Consider the following 26,219-nt stretch of genomic DNA (forward strand, 5'->3'; position numbering starts at 1 on the left):
AACTACCCTTTTTTTAAATTTCACCGATGTTTGTTTTGATATTTATATACGCTGAGTCAGTTCTTCTGACGATCATTTTTCTATCAGTTTCTTCAGATCTTTCATACAAACATTTCGCATTTGATGCCCTGCACTTCCTATTTATTTCATTCCTAAGGGATATATTTTGCTGTATAGCTATTTTTCCTGAACAGTTTTGTATGTGTTGAAAAATGTTCAGAAATCAACAAGGATGCGTTTCAAGAATCACGTGAATCAATTTCGGCGTAAAGAAATACACTTATCTTCAAAATAATACTCTATTGTAGCCTTTGCAGTACTTCTGACTTTTCGACAATGAGTGTAGGTGTCCCGTACTGTTAACTGTTGTCAGTTATCTTGCCTACATTGTGTTTCATCAGATTCAGATGAATAAACTATTCGAGAAATGGATTTTCGGGTAAAGTGTCTGGAAGACCCTTGTCATGCATTAGACGCGATGGATTACAAAACTAAAATTAAAAAAAAAAAATAATTAATTTGATCAGCACCAAACAATGTTTTTCCTAAACAGTCAGTTGTATTTCCAAGAATTACACTGAACTTAAACAAAAATAAGCAATTTTTAATACAGTTTGTTGATAAAATTAAAGGTTGTCAGGTCCGAAAGATCCCTGTTATGCATCCAGGGGTTAAACTCCTGTGTTGTTCCTGATCCAGGTTCGGAAGTTGCCCACACTGGCATAGACGGAGGTAGTGCTGATGCAGCCAGGCCGGGTCCAGGATGCAATGCCAATCTGCATGTCCCCATAGACCAGGGGGCTCCCAGAATCCCCATAGCAGATGGCCATGGTGGGGTCCCCCGCACACACCATGCCCAGCGTTACTGTAGCAACGTCGGCCATCATGTCCCGGCAGGTGTCGCGGTCCAAGACGTGCATGTCCGCCCGCTGCAGGTAGACGGGGTTGAATTCGGTCGCGGTGACGCCCCAGCCCGAGATAGTGACTGGCAGGCCTGCTGGAGCGTCGTATCCATCGGCAGGGAGGTTGACCACTTGTATGTTCGAGCCTAGTGGGAACGGCTCAGAAGCCTGAGTACAGAAAAAAAGAAATCATGTCTACTGCAGGTACGAAAACGTATTAATGAAATACTGGGAACGCTGGGAATAAACTGGAACATTCCTTGAAAGACTCTTCGGGTTTGCTGCCGAATCCTAAAATCAACTTGACTCGATATTTCGGCGATCCAGCTGAGAACTCTCAGCGGGACTCATCAGCAGAAGCAGCATTTCCTGAAGATGGCGACCAGTTGGATCGCCGAAATATCGAGTGAAGTTGATTTTAGGATCCGGCAGCAAACCCGAAGAGACTTTCAAGACTTATTACGCCGGGAAAGCCTAAGTAATCACATAAACTGGTACATTCTGTAGCTGATACAAATGCTACAAATGACCAAAATGTAGAAGAAATTATTGATAGTATTTTTTCTAAAAGGTAATATGTTTTTATTAACAAATAAACCCTCCCTTAATTTATTTAATTATATACAGCAAGTACAATAATACCAACAACTAATATAGTTCATGAACAGCTGGTGAAAATGTTATAATGAGCCATATTTTTGGGATACAAATTGATGAGGTTTTCAAACAGCAGAAAATATTACTAACATTTTCAAACACTCAAATGCAGCGACTTTTGCACCAAGTGTAATTCTAGTTTGGGAAACAAAAAATGGTTCAATTGGCTCTGAGCACTATGGGACTCAACTGCTGTGGTCATTAGTCCCCTAGAACTTAGAGCTACATAAACCTAACTAACCTAAGGACATCACACACATCCATGCCCGAGGCAGGATTCGAACCTGCGACCGTAGCAGTCGCACGGTTCCGGACTACGCGCCTAGAACCGCGAGACCACCGCGGCCGGCTTTGGGAAACAAACGAGGCACTATCTTAAAATATTTTACATATTTGTACCAGTTAATTTGAATTTCAAGTACCCCAAAAATGGATATCAATAACCTACAAGCCATTGAAAAGACGAGGATCTAAAGTTCCTATTACCACATCCAGCGCGCTGATAGTTGCGTAAACGACAGCTTGAGTGCTCATGCCGACAGGCAACCATTTCACAGCACTTGTAAATAAATAGGCTACCAGGCAGTCTGCGTTCTTGACTTCAGAAGAGTTGAGTCGTCAATTCAGTAAAATGGGCATTTCGCCTTCTACTTGTTACTGAAACATCAACCAGGAAAAGTATAAGCTACTGGTTTAAGCAGTTTCTAGAAACTGGATGTCCATGCGTAGCAAGAAGCGCAGACTGGTGTCATGTGTCAGATGAGGACGTGAGAGCAACGGACTGCGATATTACACTCATCAAAAAAAGTTTTGCATCACCCAGTTCCCAGAACTTCTGAAGATAGGCGTTGACTGTGGATATTGTATCACAGACACAGTTGCTCTAACTGTTCAGAGATGTCACTAAACCCGCCCAAATACGTAAACAACCATGCATGAGCAGCGCCTATTAGACGGAGTGTGTTCGACAGCCGATCAGTTCCAATCATTCCACAAGGAAGGAGGTACACGACTCGTGTTGTCTGTAGTTCAACCATGCCTAGACGGTCAATACTGCTGTTCAATCGCGTCCGCATTGTTACTTTGTGCCAGGAAGGGCTCTCAACAAGGTAAGTGTCCAGGCGTCTCGGAGTGAACCAGAGCGATGTTGTTCGGACATGGAGGAGGTAGGGAGAGACAGGAGCTGTCGAAGACATGGCTCGCCCAGCCACCCAGGGGCTACTACTGCAGTGGATGACCGCTGCCTACGTGTTATGGGTTGGAGGAACCCAGACAGCAGCGGCACCATGTTGAATAACGCTTTTCGTGCAGCCGCAGGACGTCGTGTTACGACTCAAACGGTCCGCAATAGGCTGCATGATGCGCACTTCACTCCCGACGTCCATTGCGAGATCAATCTTTGCAACCACTACGCCATGCAGCGTGGTACAGGTGGGCTTGCCCAATCGACCGCTCAGGATTGGCATCACGTTCTCATCAGTGATGAGTGTCGCATATGCCTTCAATCAGACAATAGTCGGAAACGTGTTTGGAGGCAACCTGGTCAGGCTGAACGCTTTAGGCACACTGTCCACCGAGTGCAGCAAGCTGGAGGTTCCCTGGTGTTTTAGGGTGGCACTATGTGGGGCCGACGTACGCCGCTGGTGGTCATGGAAGGGGCCGTAACGGCTGTACGATACGTGAATGCCATCCTCCGACCGGCAGCGCAACCATATCGGCAGCATACTAGCGAGGCATTCGTATTCATGGACGACAATTTGCGTCCCCATCGTGCACATGACTTCCTTCAGGATAATGACATCGCTCGACTAGAGTGGCTAGCATGTTCTCCAGACATGAACCCTATCGAACATGCCTGGGATAGATTGAAAAGGGTTGTTAATGGGTGACGTGACCCTACCAACCACTCTGAAGGATCTACGCCGATTCGCCGTTTAGGAGTGGGATAATCTGGACCAACAGTGCCTTGATGAACCTGTGGATAGTATGCCACGACGAATACAGGCATGCATCAATGCAGGAGGACGTGCTACTGGGTGTTAGAGGTGCTGGTGTGTAGAGCAATCTGGACCACCACCTCTGAAGGTCTCGCTGTATGGTGGTACAACATGCAATGTGTGGTTTTCACGAGCAATAAAAAGGGCGGAAATGATGTTTATGTTGATAATGTATTCCAATTTTCTGTACAGGATCCGGAACTCTCGGAACCGAGGTGATGCAAAACTTTCTTTGATGTGTGTAGATACACTGGTAACCTGTGGTTGTGTACTTTAAAACTACCTGTTTCCTACTAACATAAGTTACTCATATAAAATTAGTATTTCATGAAATAAAATTTTATTAAATTGTATCCATTTTTGAATAACCTGGTGTGTACTCTTTATCACCCTAATCCCAGTCGCTTAAAACCGACAAACTATTATACCCAACCTCCAAGTCTGTATGTATTCGGACTATTCTTTCACCGTGTCGCCATTTTCACCAACATTAGTGTACGTTAGTGATCAATTGACTGCGTGACACCTGGTATATTAGAGCCACAGTGACACCATCATCATGACAAATGGAACAGCCTATCATGTCACATGTATTAAAATCATCAGAGTAATCAGTTGTGCGCAGGCAATTTTTGTGTCAGGTGGACGGACAGTGGATAAAGCACATTTGTTCATGGCTGTATAATTGGTGACAGACGCAAGGAAGGAAAGGCTTAAAGTAACGTTGATGATGATGGTATTAGAGATGGAGCACAGGACTGAATTGAGGAATGATACGATAGGAATTTGACAGTGTCGTTTTCAAAGGAACCATCATAGCATTTGACTTAAGTGAACTAGGGAAACCAAATTTGTGAACAGGGGTCAATAATTATACTTGCATATTATTATAAACAACCTGAGTGTGTGTGTTTTGTACTCTATATCGTTTCTTATTATGAGAGGTAATTGTATTTCAGTGGAAAATATTGCATTTTTTCTGTCTTGTTGTACCATTGTCTTTGGACATGTTTCATCTGTTTCATCTCCGCCTTATTCCGACACAGCACTGTCTTTGGTCATTTGTAATGAAGGTAAACATTGCAGAAGTTCTCCTAGGCATGCTGTTTAATGTTATCACATTTGGTTTGTCTTTTAGAAACTATCGCCAGCTTTGCTAACATGTATTGGAAGTCACAACCACCTCTTATTTACAGCGACGTAACAGGTTTTGTGAGGGATGGCCTCCCTGAGTTAATCTTCCAAATCCTGATACGAGAACACGGCTCACCGTAATTTTGACTTTCTTCTAGAAAAGCCTTCTTAAGCAGTCGATGTATTTCAGTCCAAGCAGGAGATCAAAATACCTCTGTTCTGGCAAGTAATCTCACTCGAAAGCCGCTGTTATAATCACTATTAATTAATTAGAACATTGTTAAAGGCAAATCAGTAACTTTCATAAGACTTTGGCCACACAAAATTTAATTACAGTTTTGCAGTTCGCCAGCCGAAGTGGCCGTGCGGTTAAAGGCGCTGCAGTCTGGAACCGCAAGACCGCTACGGTCGCGGGTTCGAATCCTGCCTCGGGCATGGATGTTTGTGATGTCCTTAGGTTAGTTCGGTTTAACTAGTTCTAAGTTCTAGGGGACTAATGACCTCAGCAGTTGAGTCCCATAGTGCTCAGAGCCATTTGAACCATTTTTTTTTTTTTTTGCAGTTCTCTGATCAGTCGGAGTTATTAAACGTACATCATGATATATTCTGTTTAACCTTTATTCCAGTATTTTTTAATAATTTTCTGATACATTTTAGCCCTTCTAACGATTTTTAAGCCGCTTGAATCAAAACATCGCAAACACCGTTTTCATGCCACCAGAATTGGCAAATTTTTTAGGGTTTACCAGTGCCACTTGGATGCAGTGAACTGTCTGCTTTACTAGCTATCGACATAGCTTAGATCAACAGCATACTTATTTAGAACCATTAGATACGTCGCAATTCTGATGTACGTCACTGCCCATTACATCACTACCCATTACGTCACAGCCTCAGGCAATGGACACACATTACGGCAGCAGAATTTATGTGGAGGGTTGTTGTGAGTTCAAATGGTTCAAATGGCTCTGACCACTACGGGACTTAACATCTGAGGTCATCAGTCCCCTAGAACTTCGAACTACTTAAACGTAACTAACCGAAGGACATCACACACATCCATGCCCGAGGCAGGATTCGAACCTGCGACCGTAGCGGTCGCGCGGTTCCAGACTGAAACGCCTAGAACCGCTCGGCCACACCGTCCAGCTCTTACCTGCACTTAAATAAACTGAGAGTCTATCAGTCTGATACCTCTGATAAAACGTCAATATTTGAACCAGTTTGGTCGCTCCCATAATTTCTTTTGTGTAATTTAATAATTTCCTAAACGAAATAGTGATTCAAGATCAAACTGCTACTTTCACATACTGCAGTTGAGTGTTAACTGTACATAAATGTACGTTCGTCTTCATCTTCTGGTCTGCAACGAGGCGATGCTGTATCGGTGTCGGCTGCTCGTTATCAAAACTTAATTGACTAATTATGACATGGATGTTATTATTGCTCCATGTGTTTAATGTAAAAGGTACGTGGGCTACCTGCAAGCATTATAGGCTTCTGCCAGGTAACACTGAACTTAGTACGACGTTCAGTTTAATAACTATGTTGTAGTTATAAATATATGCAATTTTGCAGACGTATGAAAGAATAATGTATTTCTCTGTAGTTTTTTGTTCCGCCACAATATTTAGGTTAACGTGAATTGCGTATACCACTACTCTGTATGATTCTCTTGTTTTATGAAAAGTATTATGTGTTGACTAAAAAATAGTTATGATCAACGATTTTCCCTATTTTGGATGTTTGTTCGGTGATTACTTGCCTAAACTTATAGAGAATACATTTCTGAGCAATTAAATGAGCTTGAATTGGACCCTAACGCAAAGATAGTGGAGGAAGATACTAATATCCGCTACCGACGGCAAACGGAAAGCCAGAGAAACTACTCTCTAGGCCAACAGTGGCTCCTAAAAACAGCAAAGAAACTTCAGGTTGGCACAACGTGTCTCTTCTACCCAGTAAAAGCAGCAGTGACAAAGGGGATATGAACAGGGGAAGATGCACGGCGGATAAAGAGGGGTAAATGGAAGAGACGAAAAGGATATAAAGAAGAAGAAGACGAAGAAGAAGAAGAAGAAAGAAGACGCAGAAGAAGAAGGGAATGAATAGGAGTTCCTACAGTGGGACAGAGGAGCAAATATATGAATGGAAACCATAAGGACATTCGGATTCGATTGTACTGAGCAAAATTTGCGTTAGACGTACCTTTCCTTGTGTGGAAGTGCCCTTTCCTGTTTTTGTCTACTAGATACAGTTACTCGCAATTTTAACGTTTAGGGAACTTGTAAGGGTGCATTTTTAACACTGTAATAGAACGGAGCACATGTCTAAGAAGACCACAAGCTTGTTGAGAGGTTTTGTAGCTACACTCAAAACTGACGCAAAGTCGGATGCAGGAGTGGAGCGTCTGTCAAACCCTCTGGCTGAGGGTGTCAGGAGACGCAAAAGCTCTTTGCAAACGGGCTGGTGGAACGCAGGACAACGGCTCGTCTCCATCCAAAACCACTGATCGCCCTGGGGTTTGAGCCAACGGTCCAGCTAGCCCTGTGCGTCTAAAAAAATACCAGACTACACCAAAAATGGATCCAACTAATCACATTCCTGCATTCCACACTGAGCCTGTCGTGTTTAAAACAAAAAACTGCATCCTAAATTGAAGAAAAAAATTGGCTCTAAGCACAGTGGGACTTAACATCTGAGGTCATCAGTCCCCTAGACTTACAACTACTTAAACCTAACTACCCTAAGGACATCACACACTTCAATGCCCGAGGCAGGATTCGAACCTGCGACCGTAGCGGTCTCGCGGTTCCAGAATGTAGCGCCTAGAACCGCACGGTCACTCCGGCCAGCGCTTGATTAATACATAGCAGATCTCGGACTGCCGGATTCTGCAGATTACGGTTTGCACACACACACAAGCTCAATGGAAGAACAGCGTTTTAAACACCTTATACCCAAGACATACGCATCTGCAATCTCCTGTCTAAAGTCCAAATCAGACAGCTCTTTCCCAATGGCTGCGGTATTGGTAATGTACTAGAACGTTCTGGACGTTACAGTTTCTCGCCAACGGTAGGGAAATCGCACGATGACTGTCCACACTTTCGAGACTTTGGAATGAATCAGTTGGTTGCAGTGTTTAAACTGAGTTTTATCATTTAAGATTACTAAGTATAGCCCTCTATGAATAGGACACAGTGCAAAGGTTGGCTTATACACACGATTCAGTTCGGTAGCCACCTGCATATCTAATTAATGAACCCCCTTTCATTCTTCCAGCTGCCACAAACAATTATACTAAAAGTCACTGAAGGAAAAAAATCGCAAAGCCAAGAAGAAGTGTGCGACATAAGCAAAAGTTGGTAGGCGTGTTTCTACATCTGAAATATGGTATCTATTCCAATTTCACGCCAGTCGCGTGAGAATGGCATTATGAGCGCCCTGTGAGGATGCAAATCACGTTTGCTTTAAATGCACACTGGAACGGTCATGAGCGATAGCTTCCTTTGAGATGGGACGTGGTGAGTTGACGTTAGTCAAGACTACACTTATGGCGACGAAAACGCCATTATCAACACCTCAGTGAGATTGAACGAGGTCGTGTAATTGGGATACGAGAAGCTGGTTGTTCCTTCTGTGATAATGTAGAAAGACTTGGCAGGAATGCAGCCACTGTACATAACTTCTGGCAGCGGCGGTAACGGGAATGTGCAGTCGCAAGAAGGCCGGGCTCCCGATAACCACGTTGCATTGCCCAGAAGGAAGACCATCGTGTTCGGCGTATGGCTTTGGCGCATCGTAACTGGATCTGCAGAAGCAGTTTGAGCACCAGTTGGCACCACAGTGACACAACGAACTGTTACACACCGGTTTCTTCAAGGACAGCCGCGAGCCAGACACCCCATAATGTGCATTCCACTGACTCCAAACCACTTCTATTTGCGACTTCAGTAGGGTCAAGCGAGAGCTCATGGGAGGGCAAGGTGGAGGTTGTAAAGACATTGCTTTCTCCGAAAGTCGATAATATTTTTTTTCTCTTGTGCTTTACCTTGTCATAGTACGTATGTATCATTTATTTCTTTGTTCTTTATTTGTTAATACGTCACATTGTTTCTTCATTCATTTTGCTACTGTTTTATATTTTATATTGTACGAACATGAATGTTCTGGTTCTATATGCCTTGTAAATCTTTGGTTACGGTAGGAGAAGTACTGTGTCAGAGAGAGAGAGCGAACGACTATCGATAGAGAGCGTGCGATTTGTTGTGATACGTGGCCGGTTCACGGGTGGAAAAACGTGGCCAAGTTCGATGTGAAAGACTGTGATACGCGGGGGAACCATTAATTACAGTGCCTCTGCTGTGTTAATAGGAGATCGTGCATTATTAAGTGAACAGTAAAACCTGAAAAGTATATCGAGTGTTTGCGGCGACGCTTTTACAAACTGTGTGAACTTGTGACAATTAGCCATGAATCAGACACCATTGTCGTGTGGAGACACTGTTAGAATTGCGCCGGCCGCGGTGGTCTCGCGCTTCTAGGCGCGCAGTCCGGAACCGTGCGACTGCTACGGTCGCAGGTTCGAATCCTGCTTCGGGCATGGATGTGTGTGATGTCCTTAGGTTAGTTAGGTTCAAGTAGTTCTAAGTTCTAGGGGACTAATGACCACAGCAGTTGAGTCCCATAGTGCTCAGAGCCATTTTTTTTTGTTAGAATTGCGTGGAAGTGGAACAAACCAAAACTGTTAAGTAAAAGAACAGTGCTCTGATTTGATCAAGAAACATTTATTACATCGTCCAAACTGTCTTAAAGACGACGGCGTAAATTTAAACTGATGTTTAACGGACTGTTATAGTGATAAACACATGTGACTGTTTTCCTGTGACAACACGGTGAAATAACTGTGCGAAGTATTGGCATTAACCGGATATATATCGTAAATACTAAAGACATTGCATAATTTCGACCTATCCGCACCGCGTGATTAATAAATCCTTAACAATAAAACGTCGCGCGCGTAACGACAACGCACATAATGGAACTATTATTATCGCGCCAGTGCTGCCAGCTGATTCGACTACAACGGAGACGTGGACCACCGCCGTAACTGGAATGTTAATGAAACAGGAGGATCCATCATTATCTTCACGCCACGAACCAGGATTCACTTCACACATCGTCCGCGCGGACCACCGCTGACGTCATCGCACTGCCTGCAGCAACAGTGAAGACATTAAAAGAAAATTATTACGCTCTCTCTCATTTCAAAATTAAGGACAATTGCAGTTAAATCAACTATTTTAAAAATACTGTCACAATATCTCAATTTTGTTAAGTTACAATCAATATTATTTCCATTATTTCGTCTTGTTGACAGTGTTGAAAACCTGCCGAATTAAAGTTCAATTAATAATTTTCTTTCAAAATTCTTCTCACACATTTTGCTGCTCATTATAATTTTATTTTAATGTTTGTTTGTAACTTCTTTTGGAGGGAGTACATATTTTATTTTTTGTGTAGTAAAATTAGCTACCATAAAATTACATGTATTACCAGCTGATGGTGTCGGCCACTACTGCTTGAAAACTCCACCTATTTTCTCATTGGCTGTCAGCTTCAAAACAAAATTACGTATTTCGTGGACATCTAGCAGATGCGCGATGTCTATGTAGGCCCCTACAATAATTTGTTTTTACTTTTGCAGGTTTACTGGAATTATATTGACTTTAATTCTTCATTTGGCCCCGTTAAAGTGATTATCGCATCTATATAATAATTGTACTGAATTACCTAATTTATTTTTTATTATGTAAACATTGGCATACCATATTTAGATTAAAATTGACGTCTTATTGGTTTCACATAAGATTCTGCACGTTCTGACGAAGACTATGCCAATTTTTTTTGTCCATAACTAACAGGTATAATCAGAGTCTTTGTATAGGTCATGTTTTATTATTTAAAAGGTTTTCTTTTTAAAAAGTAGAGAAACAGGTCTGCCCTGGCGCCAGTGACGTCCGTGTGTTGGTTAAGAGGAGGCCAGTTTATGGCATGCAACCAATTTGTCTCCGTACTAGACACATTGGACCTAGATCTGGAGATATGGTGTGGGGTGTGATTTCGTATGACAGCGGGAGCACTCTGACAGTTATGCCACGCCCCTGAACGCAGTTTTGTATGTCGGTCTGGTGATTCGACCTGTTGCGCTAACATTCATGACCAGCATTCTAGCTCTGCAGAGTGTACACATGATGCCTTGTCCTGCTCGATCACCAGATCTGTCTCCAATCGAACACTCATGGGACATCATCGGACGATAAGGGACATCATCGGTCGACAACTCCAACGTCATCCACAGCCAGCATTAACCGTCCCTGTGTTGATCGACAACGTGGAACAGCCACGGAACTTCACCCTGAAACTGACTTCCGGCACCCATACAATACGATGATTGCACGTTTGCATGCTTGCAATGAACATTCTGGGGTTACGCTGGTTAATAATGTATCAGCATTTCACATTTGAAATGGCGTATCTCGTACTTACATTAACCTGAAATCTTGCAATATTTATCACTTACGTGTGTTACTCCCGAAATTTCATTAATGTACATTTATTATTTTTTGGTGGTGTGATTTTTTTCAGTCAGGGTATGTTCATGTTGTTTAGAACCTACTGCGACCCAGGCGATAGAAAAGTGATGCGGCAACCAAAAATTCACAATCTCTCACTCACGCGATAGAAAACTAGAGAACCCAAAACGTCACCATTTATCGTGACGAGTAGCGACTGTGCGAATGGAGAGAGAACAAAGTTCAAAAGGCAGGCCGCCTTCTGATTGGTCAACATATTCGGTCAGGAAATGGAGATAATTCAGAAAATGGAAGGACTATTTCACGAATTTAATCAATACATTAAGTACACTTACCAGCGGTACTGAAACGGTACCGTCAATTCTATTCCATAACATTTGTCAGTGAGAATTTCCGAACGTTATATTAATACGTGAGTCGCAAGGCATTTCACTCTTTTACGGTTATGACCATCCTCTGGAGGAAAAATTAGCTGCAAAATGTGTTTACTTGTTATGTATTGGTACCCTATTAATTGACCTTCCTTGCTATGTACCCTATCTGATTCCGTGAATAAAGCGGTCTGTTTTGAAAGCCCCGTGAGGAACCAGGAGGTAACATCTGTGTGCCTCAGCTGTGCCAACGTAACGGCATTGTGATAGTCGGAAGTTATCGGTAGACGCAGGGTGTGTAGAAGATGCAACTTTTCCTTAAAATAAATTCCAGTTGACACCGACTAATAGTAAGCTTCCCCCACTACTTCCCAGGGAAGACGTCTTCCGTCCAAAATTGTGAAAGGTCAAACTGTTTTGCTTCAAGACGCGTGAGTATACAGGGTGAGTCAATAACTATTGCCACCAAGAATAACACCGAAAGAATTATAGGAGCTGAAAAGTTTGTGGGACAAAAGTTGCATGGGACAACGGGGGCCATAATATGACGTTTTTTTGTTGCTAGGTGGGGTCGCGTCAGAGATATGAAGTCAATTTTTTTTAATGGAATGCTACAGTTTGGTACTTATTTTCTGACAGTGGCTATCGAGGTGAATCCAATGATTTGTAACAGTAGGGGTTTTGAAGGTCAAGAAGGTCCTAAAGGTAGCATGAACGTCCATTTACAGAAGGTGTTCGTAGTGATGACCGTCGGTATTATCAATGCAGTGCTGCATCTTCTTAGCATGGACTGATTGGTATTCCTTATCACATCGGCACTTATCGAAGCACATGCTCTGACAATTCTCTCTCGCATAGCTTCAGGTGTAGTTGGAACATCTTTACAAACGATGTCTTTTACGAATCCCCACAAGAAAAAATCCAGAGGCGTCAAGTCTGGCGAAAGAACCGGCCGCGACACATCTCCTCCGCGTCCAATCCAACGATTTGGGAATAGTCTCTGCAACTCATTTCTAGCCATCAGCGAAAAATGTGCGGGACACCCATCGTGTTGATACCACATTCTGTTCCTTGTTCCAAAAGGTATTTCTCCCAGTAACAGACCTAATGTTTCTTGCAGGAATGTGATGTACTTCCTACCATTAAGATTTCCTTCGATGAAATAGGGGCCTATAATTCTGTCCTCCAGAATCCCACACCATACATTCACCGACCGCGGTTTTTGGTGTGAAACGTTCCGGAGCGAACATGGATCTTCAGTTGCCCAATAACGCATGTTATGCAAATTAACATTTCCGCGGTACGTGAATATAATCTCATCAGTAAATAAAATCAAATTAATAAATATCTCATCCCTCTGAATCTGACGTTGAGCTCGTCGGCAGAATTCAATGCGACGCATACAATCCTTATCAGTTATTTCTGATATGGTAAGGATGATATTTATGGCGATGCAGAAAACGAACAACACGACTCTGGCTCATGCGAGATTCCCTTGCGATTTGACGCGAACTAACACGAGGATCTCTAACACAGTGGCAAGAGTACCAATTTCCGCTTTCTTGTTAGTAACTTTCCTTTCCGATGCGTTAAATATCCAGTTGTTCTTAATTTATCATACACATATTTAAATGTACGAGGTGTAGGGTGAGTACGTTGAGGATATCTTTCAGCGTATAGGTCTCTAGCTCTCACTGAATATCGTTGGCATTCTCCGTAAATGAGAAGCATATCGACTTGTTCTTCGAAGGAATACGTCATTCACATTCGCTTGATTCGACGATACTTGTCTTACCGTTCCGAAGTTAACCTTCACATTTCGGACGCAACCCCACCTAGCAACAAAAAACCAACGTCATATTATGGCTCCCTTTGTCCCATGCAACATTTGTCCCACAAACTATTCAGGTACGACCATACTTTGAGTTATTCTAGGTGTCAGTAGTTGGTGACTCACCCTGTATAACGGTAATATTTCTGAGCCTACTGGTCTAGTTTGGTATTAATTAACAGGTGGTTTCAGTTTTTAATGTTGCGTACCTGAATCGTAAGGAAAAGGAACCGTTTTAGGATTACTTTGTTGTCAGTCTGTCCGTCCGTCCGTTTGTTCAGACTTGTTTTTCTCGGGTATGCGTCGAGTCATCAAGTTAAAATACTATGATACACCTTTAAGCTTGTAAGTCAATGCAATTAAAAGGTACGGCTATTTATGTCACATACACTACTGGCCATTAACATCGCTACACCACGAAGATTACGTGCTACAGACGCGAAATTTAATCGACGGGAAGAAGATGCTGTGATATGCAAATGATTAGCTTTTCAGAGCATTCACACAAGGTTGGCGCCGGTGGCGACACCTGCAACGTGCTGACATGAGGAAAGTTTCCAACCGATTTCTCATACACAAACAGCAGTTGACCGGCGTTGCCTGGTGAAACGTTGTTGTGATGCCTCGTCTAAGGAGGAGAAATGCTTACCATCACGTTTCCCACTTTGATAAAGGTCGCATTGTAGCCTATCGCGATTGCGGTTTATCGTATCGCGACATTGCTGCTTGCGTTGGTCGAGATCCAATGACTGTTAGCAGAATATGGAATCGGTGGGTTCAGGAGGGTAATACGGAACGCCGTGCTGGATCCCAACGGCCTCGTATCACTAGCAGTCGAGATGATAGGCATCTTTTCCGCACGGGTGTAACGGATCGTGCAGCCACGTCTCGATCCCCGAGTCAACAGATGAGGACGTTTGCAAGATAACAACCATCTGCACGAACAGTTCGAAGACGTTTGCACCAGCATGGACTATCAGCTAGGATACCATGGCTGCGGTTACCCTTGACGCTGCATCACAGACAGGAGCGCCTGCGATGGTGTACTCAACGACCAACCTGGGTGCACGAATGGCGAAACGTCATTGTTTCGGATGAATCCAGGTTCTGTTTACAGCATCATGATGGTAGCATCCGTGTTTGGCGACATCGCGGTGAACGCACATTGGAAGCGTCTATTCGTCATCACCACACTGGCGTATCACCCGGCGTGATGGTATGGGGTGCCATTGGTTACACGTCTCGGACACCTCTTGTTCGCAATGACGGCACATTGAACAGTGGACGTTACATTTCAGATGTGTTACGACCCGTGGCTCTACCCTTCATTCAATCACTGAGAAATCCTACATTTCAGCAGGATAATGCACGACCGCATGTTGCAGGTCGTGTACGGGCCTTTCTGGATACAGAAAACATTCGACTGCTGCCCTGGCCAGCACATTCTCCAGATCTATCACCAAATGAAAACGCCTGGTCAATGGTGGCCGCGCAGCTGGCTCGCCAGAGTACGCCAGTCACTACTCTTGATGAACTGTGGTATCGTGTTGAAGCTGCATGGGCAGCTGTACCTGTACACGCCATCCAAGCTCTGTTTGAGTCAATGCCCAGGCGTATGAAGGCCGTTATTACGGCCAGAGGTGGTTGTTCTGGGTACTGATTTCTCAGGATGTATGCACCCAAATTGCGTGAAACTGTAATCACATGTCAGTTCTAGTATAATATATTTGTCTAACGAATACCCGTTTATCATCTGCATTTGTCCTTGGTGTAGCAATTTTAATGGCCAGTAGCGTATTTTGATACTCGAAAACTCATCCATCAAAACCTCTGACAATTGCTTGAAGTTAGACAGACACTGTCTCTTGTAACACTACTTACAAAACCTCAAGTGCCAGAATCAAGTAAGGAATTAAAAAAAATGTACGAGTACTAGAACTTCCTACGTATTGTTCTCACTATGATTGTGTAGGTAAGACTAAAATAATTACGTTTTGTACAGAGGCATTTACGGAGTTGTTTTTCCCGCGCTCCTTACACGAATAGTATAGGAAGGGGGTTTAATATGAGTTTCAGTGATAACTACTCTGTGCCATACAGTTCACAGTGCTGTGAAGGGTACAGGTGCAGCTGAGAACGTAAAAGTACAAGTACAGCGATGTGACAAAATTCATGGGATAGCGATATGCACATATACAGATCGCGGTAGTATCGAGGTCATAAGGTATAAAAGGGGAGTGTATTGATGGAGGTGTCATTTTCACTCAGATGATTGACGTGAAAAGATTTCCTGTGGTGTCACCGCCAGAAACCAACTTGCTAGGTGGTAGGCTTTAAATCGGCCGCGGTCCGTTAGTATACGTCGGACCCGCGTGTCGCCACTATCAGTGATTGCAGACCGAGCGCCGCCACACGGCAGGTCTAGTCTAGAGAGACTCCGTAGCACTCTCCCCAGTTGTACAACCGACTCTTCTAGCGATGGTTCACTGTCTACATACACTCTCATTTGCAGAGACGACAGTTTAGCATAGCCTTCAGTTACGTCATTTGCTACGACCTAGCAAGGCGCCATATTCAGTTATTATAAGTACTATCTTCAAGAATGTATTCTGAACAGATAATATTGTGAATCATGTACCGTCAAGAGCTACGTTCATCATTAATGGATTAAAGTTAAGTATCAAATTAATTATGTCCGCTTTCTGGATTCTCATTCCTTGTCATGTCCCAGACTTCACGTCAGTATAGTTCTTCCCTCTTCACGCCAGCCTGCGTGAGCTAAAACGCGTGCATTTCGGCCTCCACTCGTAACACGGTGTTGGCTGTACTGCTAACACAAAATTTCCAACATAATTATGACGTAACTCAACAACCTTTGAAAGCGGAATGCTAATTTGAGCCAGCTGCATAGAACATCCAGTTTCGGAAAGCTTTAGGGATTCAATATTCCGCGATGCACAGTGTCGAGAGTGTGCCGAGAACAGCAAATTTCAGGCATTACCCGTCAGCACAAACTGTGCCGTGGCCGACGGCCTCCACTTAACGACCGAGAGCAGTGGTGTTTGCATAGAGTTGTCAGTGCCAACAGACAAGTGACAACGCGTGAAATAACCGCAGGTATTAATGTGGGACGTACGCCGAACGTATTCGTCCGGACAGTACGGCAAAATTCGGCGTTAATGGGCTATGGCAACAGATGAGCGACGCGAGTGTCTTTTTAAATAGGACGACGTCGCTTGCAGCGCCTCTCCTCAGCGCGTGACCATATCGGTTGGACCCTAGACTACTGTAAAACTAGCATGGAAAGATGATGCCGGATTTCAGCTGGTAAGAGCTGATGGTAGGGTTCTACGAGGGCAGTTCAATAAGTAATGCAACACATTTCTTTTCTGAAACAGGGGTTGTTTTATTCAGCATTGAAATACACCAGGTTATTCCCCAATCTTTTAGCTACACAACACTATTTTTCAACGTAATCTCCATTCAATGCTACGGCCTTACGCCACCTTGAAATGAGGGCCTGTATGCCTGCACGGTACCATTCCAATGGTCGATGTCGGAGCCAACGTCGTACTGCATCAATAACTTCTTCATCATCCGCGTAGTGCATCCCACGGATTGCGTCCTTCATTGGGCCAAACATATGGAAATCCGACGGTGCGAGATCGGGGCTGTAGGGTGCATGAGGAAGAACAGTCCACTGAAGTTTTGTGAGCTCCTCTCGGGTGCGAAGACTTGTGTGAGGTCTTGCGTTGTCATGAAGAAGGAGAAGTTCGTTCAGATTTTTGTGCCTACGAACACGCTGAAGTCGTTTCTTCAATTTCTGAAGAGTAGCACAATACACTTCAGAGTTGATCGTTTGACCATGGGGAAGGACATCGAACAGAATAACCCCTTCAGCGTCCCAGAAGACTGTAACCATGACTTTACCGGCTGAGGGTATGGCTTTAAACTTTTTCTTGGTAGGGGAGTGGGTGTGGCGCCACTCCATTGATTGCCGTTTTGTTTCAGGTTCGAAGTGATGAACCCATGTTTCATCGCCTGTAACAATCTTTGACAAGAAATTGTCACCCTCAGCCACATGACGAGCAAGCAATTCCGCACAGATGGTTCTCCTTTGCTCTTTATGGTGTTCGGTTAGACAACGAGGGACCCAGCGGGAACAAACCTTTGAATATCCCAACTGGTGAACAATTGTGACAGCACTACCAACAGAGATGTCAAGTTGAGCACTGAGTTGTTTGATGGTGATCCGTCGATCATCTCGAACGAGTGTGTTCGCACGCTCCGCCATTGCAGGAGTCACAGCTGTGCACGGCCGGCCCGCACGCGGGAGATCAGACAGTCTTGCTTGACCTTGCGGCGATGATGACACACACTTTGCCCAACGACTCACCGTGCTTTTGTCCACTGCCAGATCACCGTAGACATTCTGCAAGCGCCTATGCATATCTGAGATGCCCTGGTTTTCCGCCAAAAGAAACTCGATCACTGCCCGTTGTTTGCAACGCACATCCGTTACAGACGCCATTTTAACAGCTCCGTACAGCGCTATCACCCGTCGGAAGTCAATGAAACTATACGAGACGAAGCGGGAATGTTTGAAAATATTCCACAAGAAATTTCCGGTTTTTTCAACCAAAATTGGCCGAGAAAAAAAATGTGTTGCATTACTTATTGAACTGCCCTCGTAGTATGGCGCAGACCTCACGAAGACACGGACCTCGGTTGTGAACAAGGAGCTGTGCAAGCTGGTGGTTCAAATGGCTCTGAGCACTATGGGTCTTAATATCTGAGGTCTTCAGTCCCCTAGAACTTTGAACTACCTAAACCTAACTAACCTAAGGACATCACACACATCCATGCCCGAGGCAGGGTTCGAACCTGCGAGCATAGCAGCAGCGCGATTCCGGACTGAGGGAGCGAGGTGGCACAGTGGTTAGCACACTGGACTCGCATTCGGGAGGACGACGGTTCAATCCCGCGTCCGGCCATCCTGATTTAGGTTTTCCGTGATTTCCCTAAATCGCTCCAGGCAAATGCCGGGATGGTTCCTTTGAAAGGGCACGGCCGACTTCCTTCCCCGTCCTTCCCTAATCCGATGAGACCGATGACCAAGTTGTTTGGTCTCTTCCCCCAAACAACCTAACCCCGGACTGAGGCGCCTAGAACCACTCGGCCACAGCGACCGGCCAAGCTGGTGGTGGATCCACAAGATCATAGGCTGTGTTTACACGGAATGAACTGCGTACTCTGGTCCAGCTAAATCGAGGACTGACTGGGAATTGTTATGCTAGGCTACCTAGAAATCATATGCAGCCATTCATGGACTTCATGTTCCGAAATAGTAATGGAATTTTTATGAATGACAATGGACCATGTTACTGGGCCACAGTTGTTCACAGCTGGTTTGAAGGGCATTCTGGATAGTTCAAGCGAATGACTTGGCTGCCCAGATCTTGAAAGGTGGCTACACTGAGTCACAGCGCCAGAGCTTCCGCCAAAGATTACTACTCCGCCGCCTCCAGTGGGCCCAGTAGTAGTTCAGAGGATGTAGAGAGCAGTCGTTGTTCTGTTGGGCGAGAGAGTAGACGACCTGAGTGTTGACTGAAATGTTGTACTGTTCGGTTGGTGTAATGTATAGATGGAAGAAGATGCAATTGTCAGAATATATTTGAGAAAGGAGATGGGCTTTTGATTTATGATGCTGGTGTAATGGAATATTTTCGTCAATATATAATGAGGTAAAAAGGTATTACAGTTTTCTTTAATAACAATCCCTCTTGCTCACAGGTACAGTCAACGAAGCATATGGCTCATGTTCATTTATTAGACTTGTAATTCTGGTTTCTTTGTGCAATTTTAGTATTTCTGGTTTTTCAATTAGTTCATTGTAAATGGTGTTTAAAATATTTTGTCTTATTGAGAAAGAACCGAGCCAGATATACCGAGTGATCAAAAAGTCAGCATAAATTTGAAAACTTAATAAACCACGGAATAATATCGATAGAGAGGTTAAAATTGACACACTTGCTTTGAATGACATGGGGTTTTATTAGAAAAAAAAAACAAAGTTCACAAAATTTCCGACAGATGGCGCTAGACAGCAAATCGTCAGTAACTGCTACCGTGACGGGTGAGAGGTACGCCGATATGTTACAGAATCGCATCATCCCCAGCCTGGCTGATAAACACGTGCTGGAACGTACGATGTTTATGCAGGATGGCGCTCCAACCCATATTGCTAGACGCGGGAAAGATCTCTTGCGCGCGTCGTTTGGTGGTGATCGTGTGCTTAGCCGCCACTTTCGTCATGCTTGGCCTCCCAGGACCCCAGACCTCAGTCCCTGCTATTATTGGCTTTGGGGTTACCTGAAGTCGCAAGTGTATCGTGATCAACCGACATCTCTAGGGATGCTGAAAGACAACATCCCACGACAATGCCTCACCATAACTCGGGACATGTTTTACAGTGCTGTTCACAACATTATTCCTCGACTACAGTTATTGTTAAGGAATGATGGTGTACATATTGAGCATTTCCTGTAAACAACACCATCTTTGCTTTGTCTTACTTTGTTATGTTAATTATTGATATTCTGATTATATGAAGCGCCAACTGTCGGACGTTTTTGAACTTTTCTATTTTTTTGGTTCTAATAAAACCCCATGTCATTCCAAGCATGTGTGTCAATTTGTACATCTCTATCTACATTATTCCGTGATTTATTCAGTTTTCAAATTTATACTGACTTTTTGATCACCCGGTATGTACATTGAGTCACACTACCACACACAGAACAGTTACACTTGTGCTTTGTTGTTTCGTAGCTTTTATAGTTGCAGGGGACTTAATTAATCAATTGTGTTAATGGAAATTCCTTGTCATTCTTCGTTTTGAAACGTCCCCTTTTGAACAATTATACGTGACTGTGCTTAAACTGACACAATATTTTTAGCGCAACGCAATCTGACTCTCAATAATCCCTACAAAAGAATGGCCCTGACTAACATTAACCTATACCTTTCACAAATCACTTAATTCACAAAAATCTTCGTTACTCGAACTACTGCAATACAGCGAGCGCCACTACTGCCAGCTAAATAAAAGATTCAAACTACGGAAGGCACTAACTACTGACAGGTATAGTTAGCAAATGAAAGATTTTAATAGAGAACAAACAATGTATTTACCTTAATAGTCATAATTGACATCCAGTCTTACAAATTTCAAAACTCCGCCATCTCTCTCCCCAGATCCACCACTGCTGGCGGCTCACCTCCAACTGTGCAACGCTACGCTCTGTTCACATCCAGCTGCCCAACACTAAGATGGCAGACAACAATGCAAACTAGCCACAGACTGCACACAGCACAGTCAGTGATTTTCATACAGAGCGCTACGTAACGTTGCCAATAAGAAAACAGAAACAGCCTACTTACATAGCCCCCATGCTCCCCACAAAAAATTTTACAAATTGTTTTGGGCAGTGGCCAATAATGATTTGATAAAGTTTTTCATAATTACAATAACAAAGAAATCAAAGGCACAGCCTTATTTATACAATGTTGGTCAAAAGCTAAACTTTTCTTACAGTCCATAAAGACAGTCCTGATCGTTCATCACAGTAAAATAGCAGTGTTTTTCTCAAAGTCTGAGCAGTAGAAGAAAATGCACACGGAAGTAGTGGATTTCCATACAGTCTTGAAGAAGTAGTGTTGTCCTTCCAACGAAAAGACAGTGCTGACTCTTGACATGCAGACAGGTAATGGGCCACAGCAGAGCAAACCCACTGCAGAGTCAGTCGAAGGTTTGAAGAATATTGGTACGTAGGTCATCACAGAGTAGACCCACTGTAGTCCTGGTAGAGATTACGGTATTGGTGGGCCACCAGAGGTGCAGACCCACTGCAGTCCTTGTAGAAATAATGGTAATGGTCGGCCATCAAAGATGCAGACCCACTGTAGTCCTTGTAGAGACGGCCAGCAGCCATCTGCTGCGACTGTGCAGGTGCACAATCACCATCGAAGAGTCTTGCGGAGAGTATAGCAAGTCCATAAATCACCACTTGTGCACTCACACAGTTTTTGGAATTGTCCTTAGAACCAGCAATGCTGTTATCCAGTCCCTTGCTGAATTATTAACATACGTGCAAACAATAACAGTCCCTACTTCTCACATATTGTCCATATACTATGACCAACAGAAACGTGTGCAGTGAAATGTAACTTACAAGTTACTTAATTTGATGAACTGGTGTCAATTACAATTTTATAACATAAGAATACAATAACAAAGGTACAAAATACATCATTAAAGAACATAATAGTACAGATAACATTTGTAGTAAAACAGGCTTTACAAAAGAATAGAAATAAAAATGCACATCATTGTTACAAGAATTATGACATAAGTACATACATAAAGATCAGAATAACTTTTGAAACATAAACTTCACACATGAGCATTAAAACAAAACAGAATAAATAATGTCTAAGCATCTTTACAAGGTAAATAACATAGTATTTGAAAAATTCTACATCATAAATCTTATTAGCTAAACACTTAAAGACAGGAAAAAGACAAATACACAATGGTACATACACACATAGCAAAATAATACAAAAGGAAAGACATGGTTCGTTTTCAGTGTGACATTGGTACTGCAGTCCAACCCAAAACTTCATTCCATAGATCTTTCGTCTTATGTCAACATTTGTTTCCACCAAGAAAAATCCTATCCAAGCATGCTTTCTATATTTATATGTTCATATATTTCTTACCTCATTATTTATTTTCCATTATCTTACATCATTTATTTCCAAGAAAATCCTACCTAAACTTGTTGTCTCTAAAACCTACTTTTTTGTTCATATCCTCTTTCAAAATACTTTGTTGGGTAAACCATATTCTTATAGCTTCTCAATGCATTTCTCCCAATTCATCACATCTCGTTCTCTTATATAGCCTACCCCATTTTAAGCTAACTTAAATCTACTGAGCTCAGATATATATACTAAGGGACGAGGCAATGCAGCAGTACAAAACAATTAACACAAACAGCAATGACAAAATATTCAAATTGGCCAAGCAAGCAGCAATATTACAACTAATATTACGCAATGAGCAGCAAACAAGAGAAATAAATCAGTAGTAAAACTGGCTTAACAGAGTAATGTAAAGTGAAATTTAATAGTACTATGCCTGGCAAACAGCAGAAGCAAATGCAATAAATTATATCTAAATATGACAAAGCTCAAGCAGAAAAAATATCACACTAAAGACAACAGTGCAGACAAGGGAAATGTATATTCACATCTTAATGTCTATGTGATTAAAGTGGTGCACCACAACTTATTCTACAAAAGAAATTACCAAGTACTTGGAAAGAAAATTATGTATGCAATTCCTGTGAAGGGAATGTGTTTTTTGTGCTCCTTCGTTTTTTATTAATTCCATCATAAAGTTACTATTTACTGGATCTGTAGGCATAAAATATTTATATTAGTACATCTATTAAATTTTATTTTAACCAATGCTGCAGTGCAGCTAGAAACTAGATATTAAACAAAATGAGTAAATAAATACATAAAGCAAGCCATATAGCATTTCTCTTAACTAGCAAGACAATAGCCGTGAAATGTTTCTCATCGTTTAATTAGGCATTTTAGGAAATATCATAAATTAAGAGCTCCACAGTAAAATCATATGTTTTCAAGTTTGAAGGTGTCGTATTTACGATGCTTTCTACAAAGGAATGTCAATAGCGAGGATAATGGCCTCCCTTTTTTTTTTCTACCTGTGCCTCTGAAAAGGCACACACTAATGGCTTTTTCTCCAGGCGTCTGACACAGCTGGGTGCCCATGACGCATTACGTGCTGGTGGTCACTTAACTTTCTTACGGAAATATTTACGACAGCAGTTTCCGCTACAGTGGCAGTCTCATATAAAAATATTTCACAGGTCAAGAATTTGCGTTACAAATCTGTAGAAACAAAATCCTATTGACATAACAGAGTCCAAAAAATTTTCGTCGGCATTGTAATACATTCACGCATTTACATACATTTCATAACTCTTAAAGTACGATTCTTGGTTTCCAGCAACCTTTTTCACAAACCAGAGTCCCTAACCACTACTCATTATTCCTTACCTTATTCGTCGACACTTCTTCAATATTTCATCATAACAGATACGTAGCATACTCAAATAACTCATGTAGCATCAGCTTATTGATCATAAACATACCGCAACAGAATAATACACATAGTCATCGTAATAATAACATCATAACACCTCAGTCAACTCTAAAAATCGTCGTAGCTTCCTCCAATAATTTCAAAACCTAAAAAAAATTCTCTGCTCATTTCAATAGTGTCATCTACCTCAAACGTACTTTAAAAATCATGATCCCATGCCAAATACATCATTCAAAGTTCTCATAGTATCACAATGGTTGCGAAAAAATATGAGCAGTTCACAAAGTGCAGACGAAATACAATTTCATAAGTATGAAGTTATCCAACTGTGTAATTGCGTAAACATGTGTCAGTGATATAGTAAAAAAAAATGTTTATCTCTCTCAGTTAAATGATCAGATAGCTGTGTAATTCTGTGTTAGAGAAATATGGTACCGATGTGTGAAGTTTTATAAGCAAATACCATATTAGCTAGGGCTCCTTGTGCTTGCCAAACACATGGTACACAAAGTAGGCGTGTACCCCCCTGAGGATTAATGTAATTATACCCTCAGGTGTTACAGATTACAGCAATGGAATGAAATGTATCACGGAAAACTTTCTTTGTAATTCAAAAATCTTGAAAAATAAATGGCTTAAGTGCAAAATTAATCTCTCAAATAAGTGTCCTGTAGCGCTAAATGTGCTTGTTGCTGTAAGATAATTCTGTGGAAGTGTCGTAGTTATCGTCCTCTGTAAGCAAAGTTCTGCTGAAGTCAATATACTTACCTCATCATAAACGAAAGTGAAATGCTTTGCGTATGGATACCGTAGTTATTACGTACCTAACCGTGATGAAGAAAGCACTATAATGTAACGTATTGTTGTGCTACGAAAAAGGCTGTCTCATTGTAGCTATACCACAAAAGTTACTACTAAAACATGTTTTACTTTCCAGAATAATACAGAAAAACTGTGCAGAAATAAAACAGAAACACTGCAAAAGCTACATTGTGTATTGTCACTCATTAGTAGCGTCGTGATAAAATCGTGTAGCTGTCACATAAACTAACCACTGTGTCATCTGGTATCTCACAGAAAGTACTTTAAATCCAGAATGTATTTTCAAGTAAACCAAAATGTTGCATTAAAATCTCATTAGCAGTACTGGTAAATGTTCTAAGTATGTAAGCCTTATAGTCGTTACGTAATCGTGCAACTAATACGCAAGAATGTACACATACAATGACACTGTGTCGTCTGTTCACTATAACAATGCATTCGTAATTTCTGTTTAAATAAGTTCTCTTGGTTTTTGACTGGATATTTAACTTCAAACATTGTTGCATATTAACAGATTCTAAGTCTGACAAAGTCTACTAGCAATGTAAAGTGAAAAGTTATATGGCAAATACAAAGTTAAAAAGCAGATTATCTTTCAATAAACGGTTTTATATGTGAAATGTGGTGTAAACATTTACTCTTCCTAGAAAGAATTTGTGACTCAAGTGTTTCTTCTTATGTGACAATGAATGAGCTTTCTCTCCCCACATCCACCACTGCTGGCGGCTCACCTCCAACTGTGCAACGCTACGCTCTGTTCACATCCAGCTGCCCAACACTACAATGGCAGACAACAATGCAAACTAGCCACAGACTGCACACAGCACAGCCAGTGATTTTCATACAGAGCGCTACGTAACGTTGCCAATAAGAAAACAGAAACAGCCTACTTACAATTTTTATTTTGTGCAGTCGGGTTGCGTGCTAATAATAGTCAGGGCCAACAGGTTACGAAACTTCGTAACCGGCCACACAGGTAGTAAAATCATTGCATTTATTCATTAATATTAGTCATTTCTTTATAATTAAGCCCCCATGCAATCTCCTGACATGAATCCCATCGAACATTTACGGCACAAAATCGAGAGGTCATTTCGTGCACAGTATCCTGCACTGGAAACACTTTCACCTTTATGGAGGGCTACAGAGGCAGTGTGGCTCAATGTTTCAGCAGGGGACTTGCAGTGTCTTGTTGAGTCCATGCCATGTCGAGTATGGGCAAGCGCAGGTCGAACACGGTATTAGGAGGAATCGCATGACGTTTGTTACCTTAGTGTATTGTGCACAAGAAGGCGCGTAAAGCGCGGTGCAGGTCTCTAAAGAATGGTTCTGCTAGTGCGGCACTGAAGCAGCGAACCACAGCTCAAATTTAAGGACTGGGAGCGATGCTCGCTGCTCCAAAGACGAACCTCAACTGCTGAGGATCGTAGTGAATGGCGGGGCGAGCAGCGATCGTGCAAGTGAAATGCACCAGTAAGATTCAATGGGCTCGTTTCATCATCACTGAGCCATGCTGGCGAGCAATTTGGAGAATAAACCAGGGTGTATAGGACCCGAGACAACCGGGAGATCCGGGAATAACCCGGGTATTTTTTCATCCGGGAGAAAACCGGGAAAAACCCGGGAATTTTTTAGAATTCAGGCATACTTTTTGTTTTAGTTTTCGGTTAAATTTAACAGAGGACTGCAGCAATAAAACATGAAC

At 42.4% G+C, this 26,219-nt stretch overlaps 1 protein-coding gene across 1 annotated transcript in view; it reads right to left on the reverse strand.

Annotated features, from left to right (window-relative positions):
- Positions 1 to 671: 671 nt before the first annotated feature.
- Positions 672 to 26,219, reverse strand: part of LOC126203541 (trypsin 3A1-like) — an 80,415-nt gene continuing 54,867 nt past the window's right edge. The window contains exon 4 of the mRNA XM_049937865.1: positions 672 to 1,070. Coding sequence (XP_049793822.1) covers positions 672 to 1,070 — 399 coding nt within the window. The remainder of the gene's footprint in view (positions 1,071 to 26,219) is intronic.

The sequence above is a fragment of the Schistocerca nitens genome, chromosome 9 (genome assembly GCF_023898315.1).
Source record: "Schistocerca nitens isolate TAMUIC-IGC-003100 chromosome 9, iqSchNite1.1, whole genome shotgun sequence".
NCBI lineage: Eukaryota > Metazoa > Arthropoda > Insecta > Orthoptera > Acrididae > Schistocerca > Schistocerca nitens.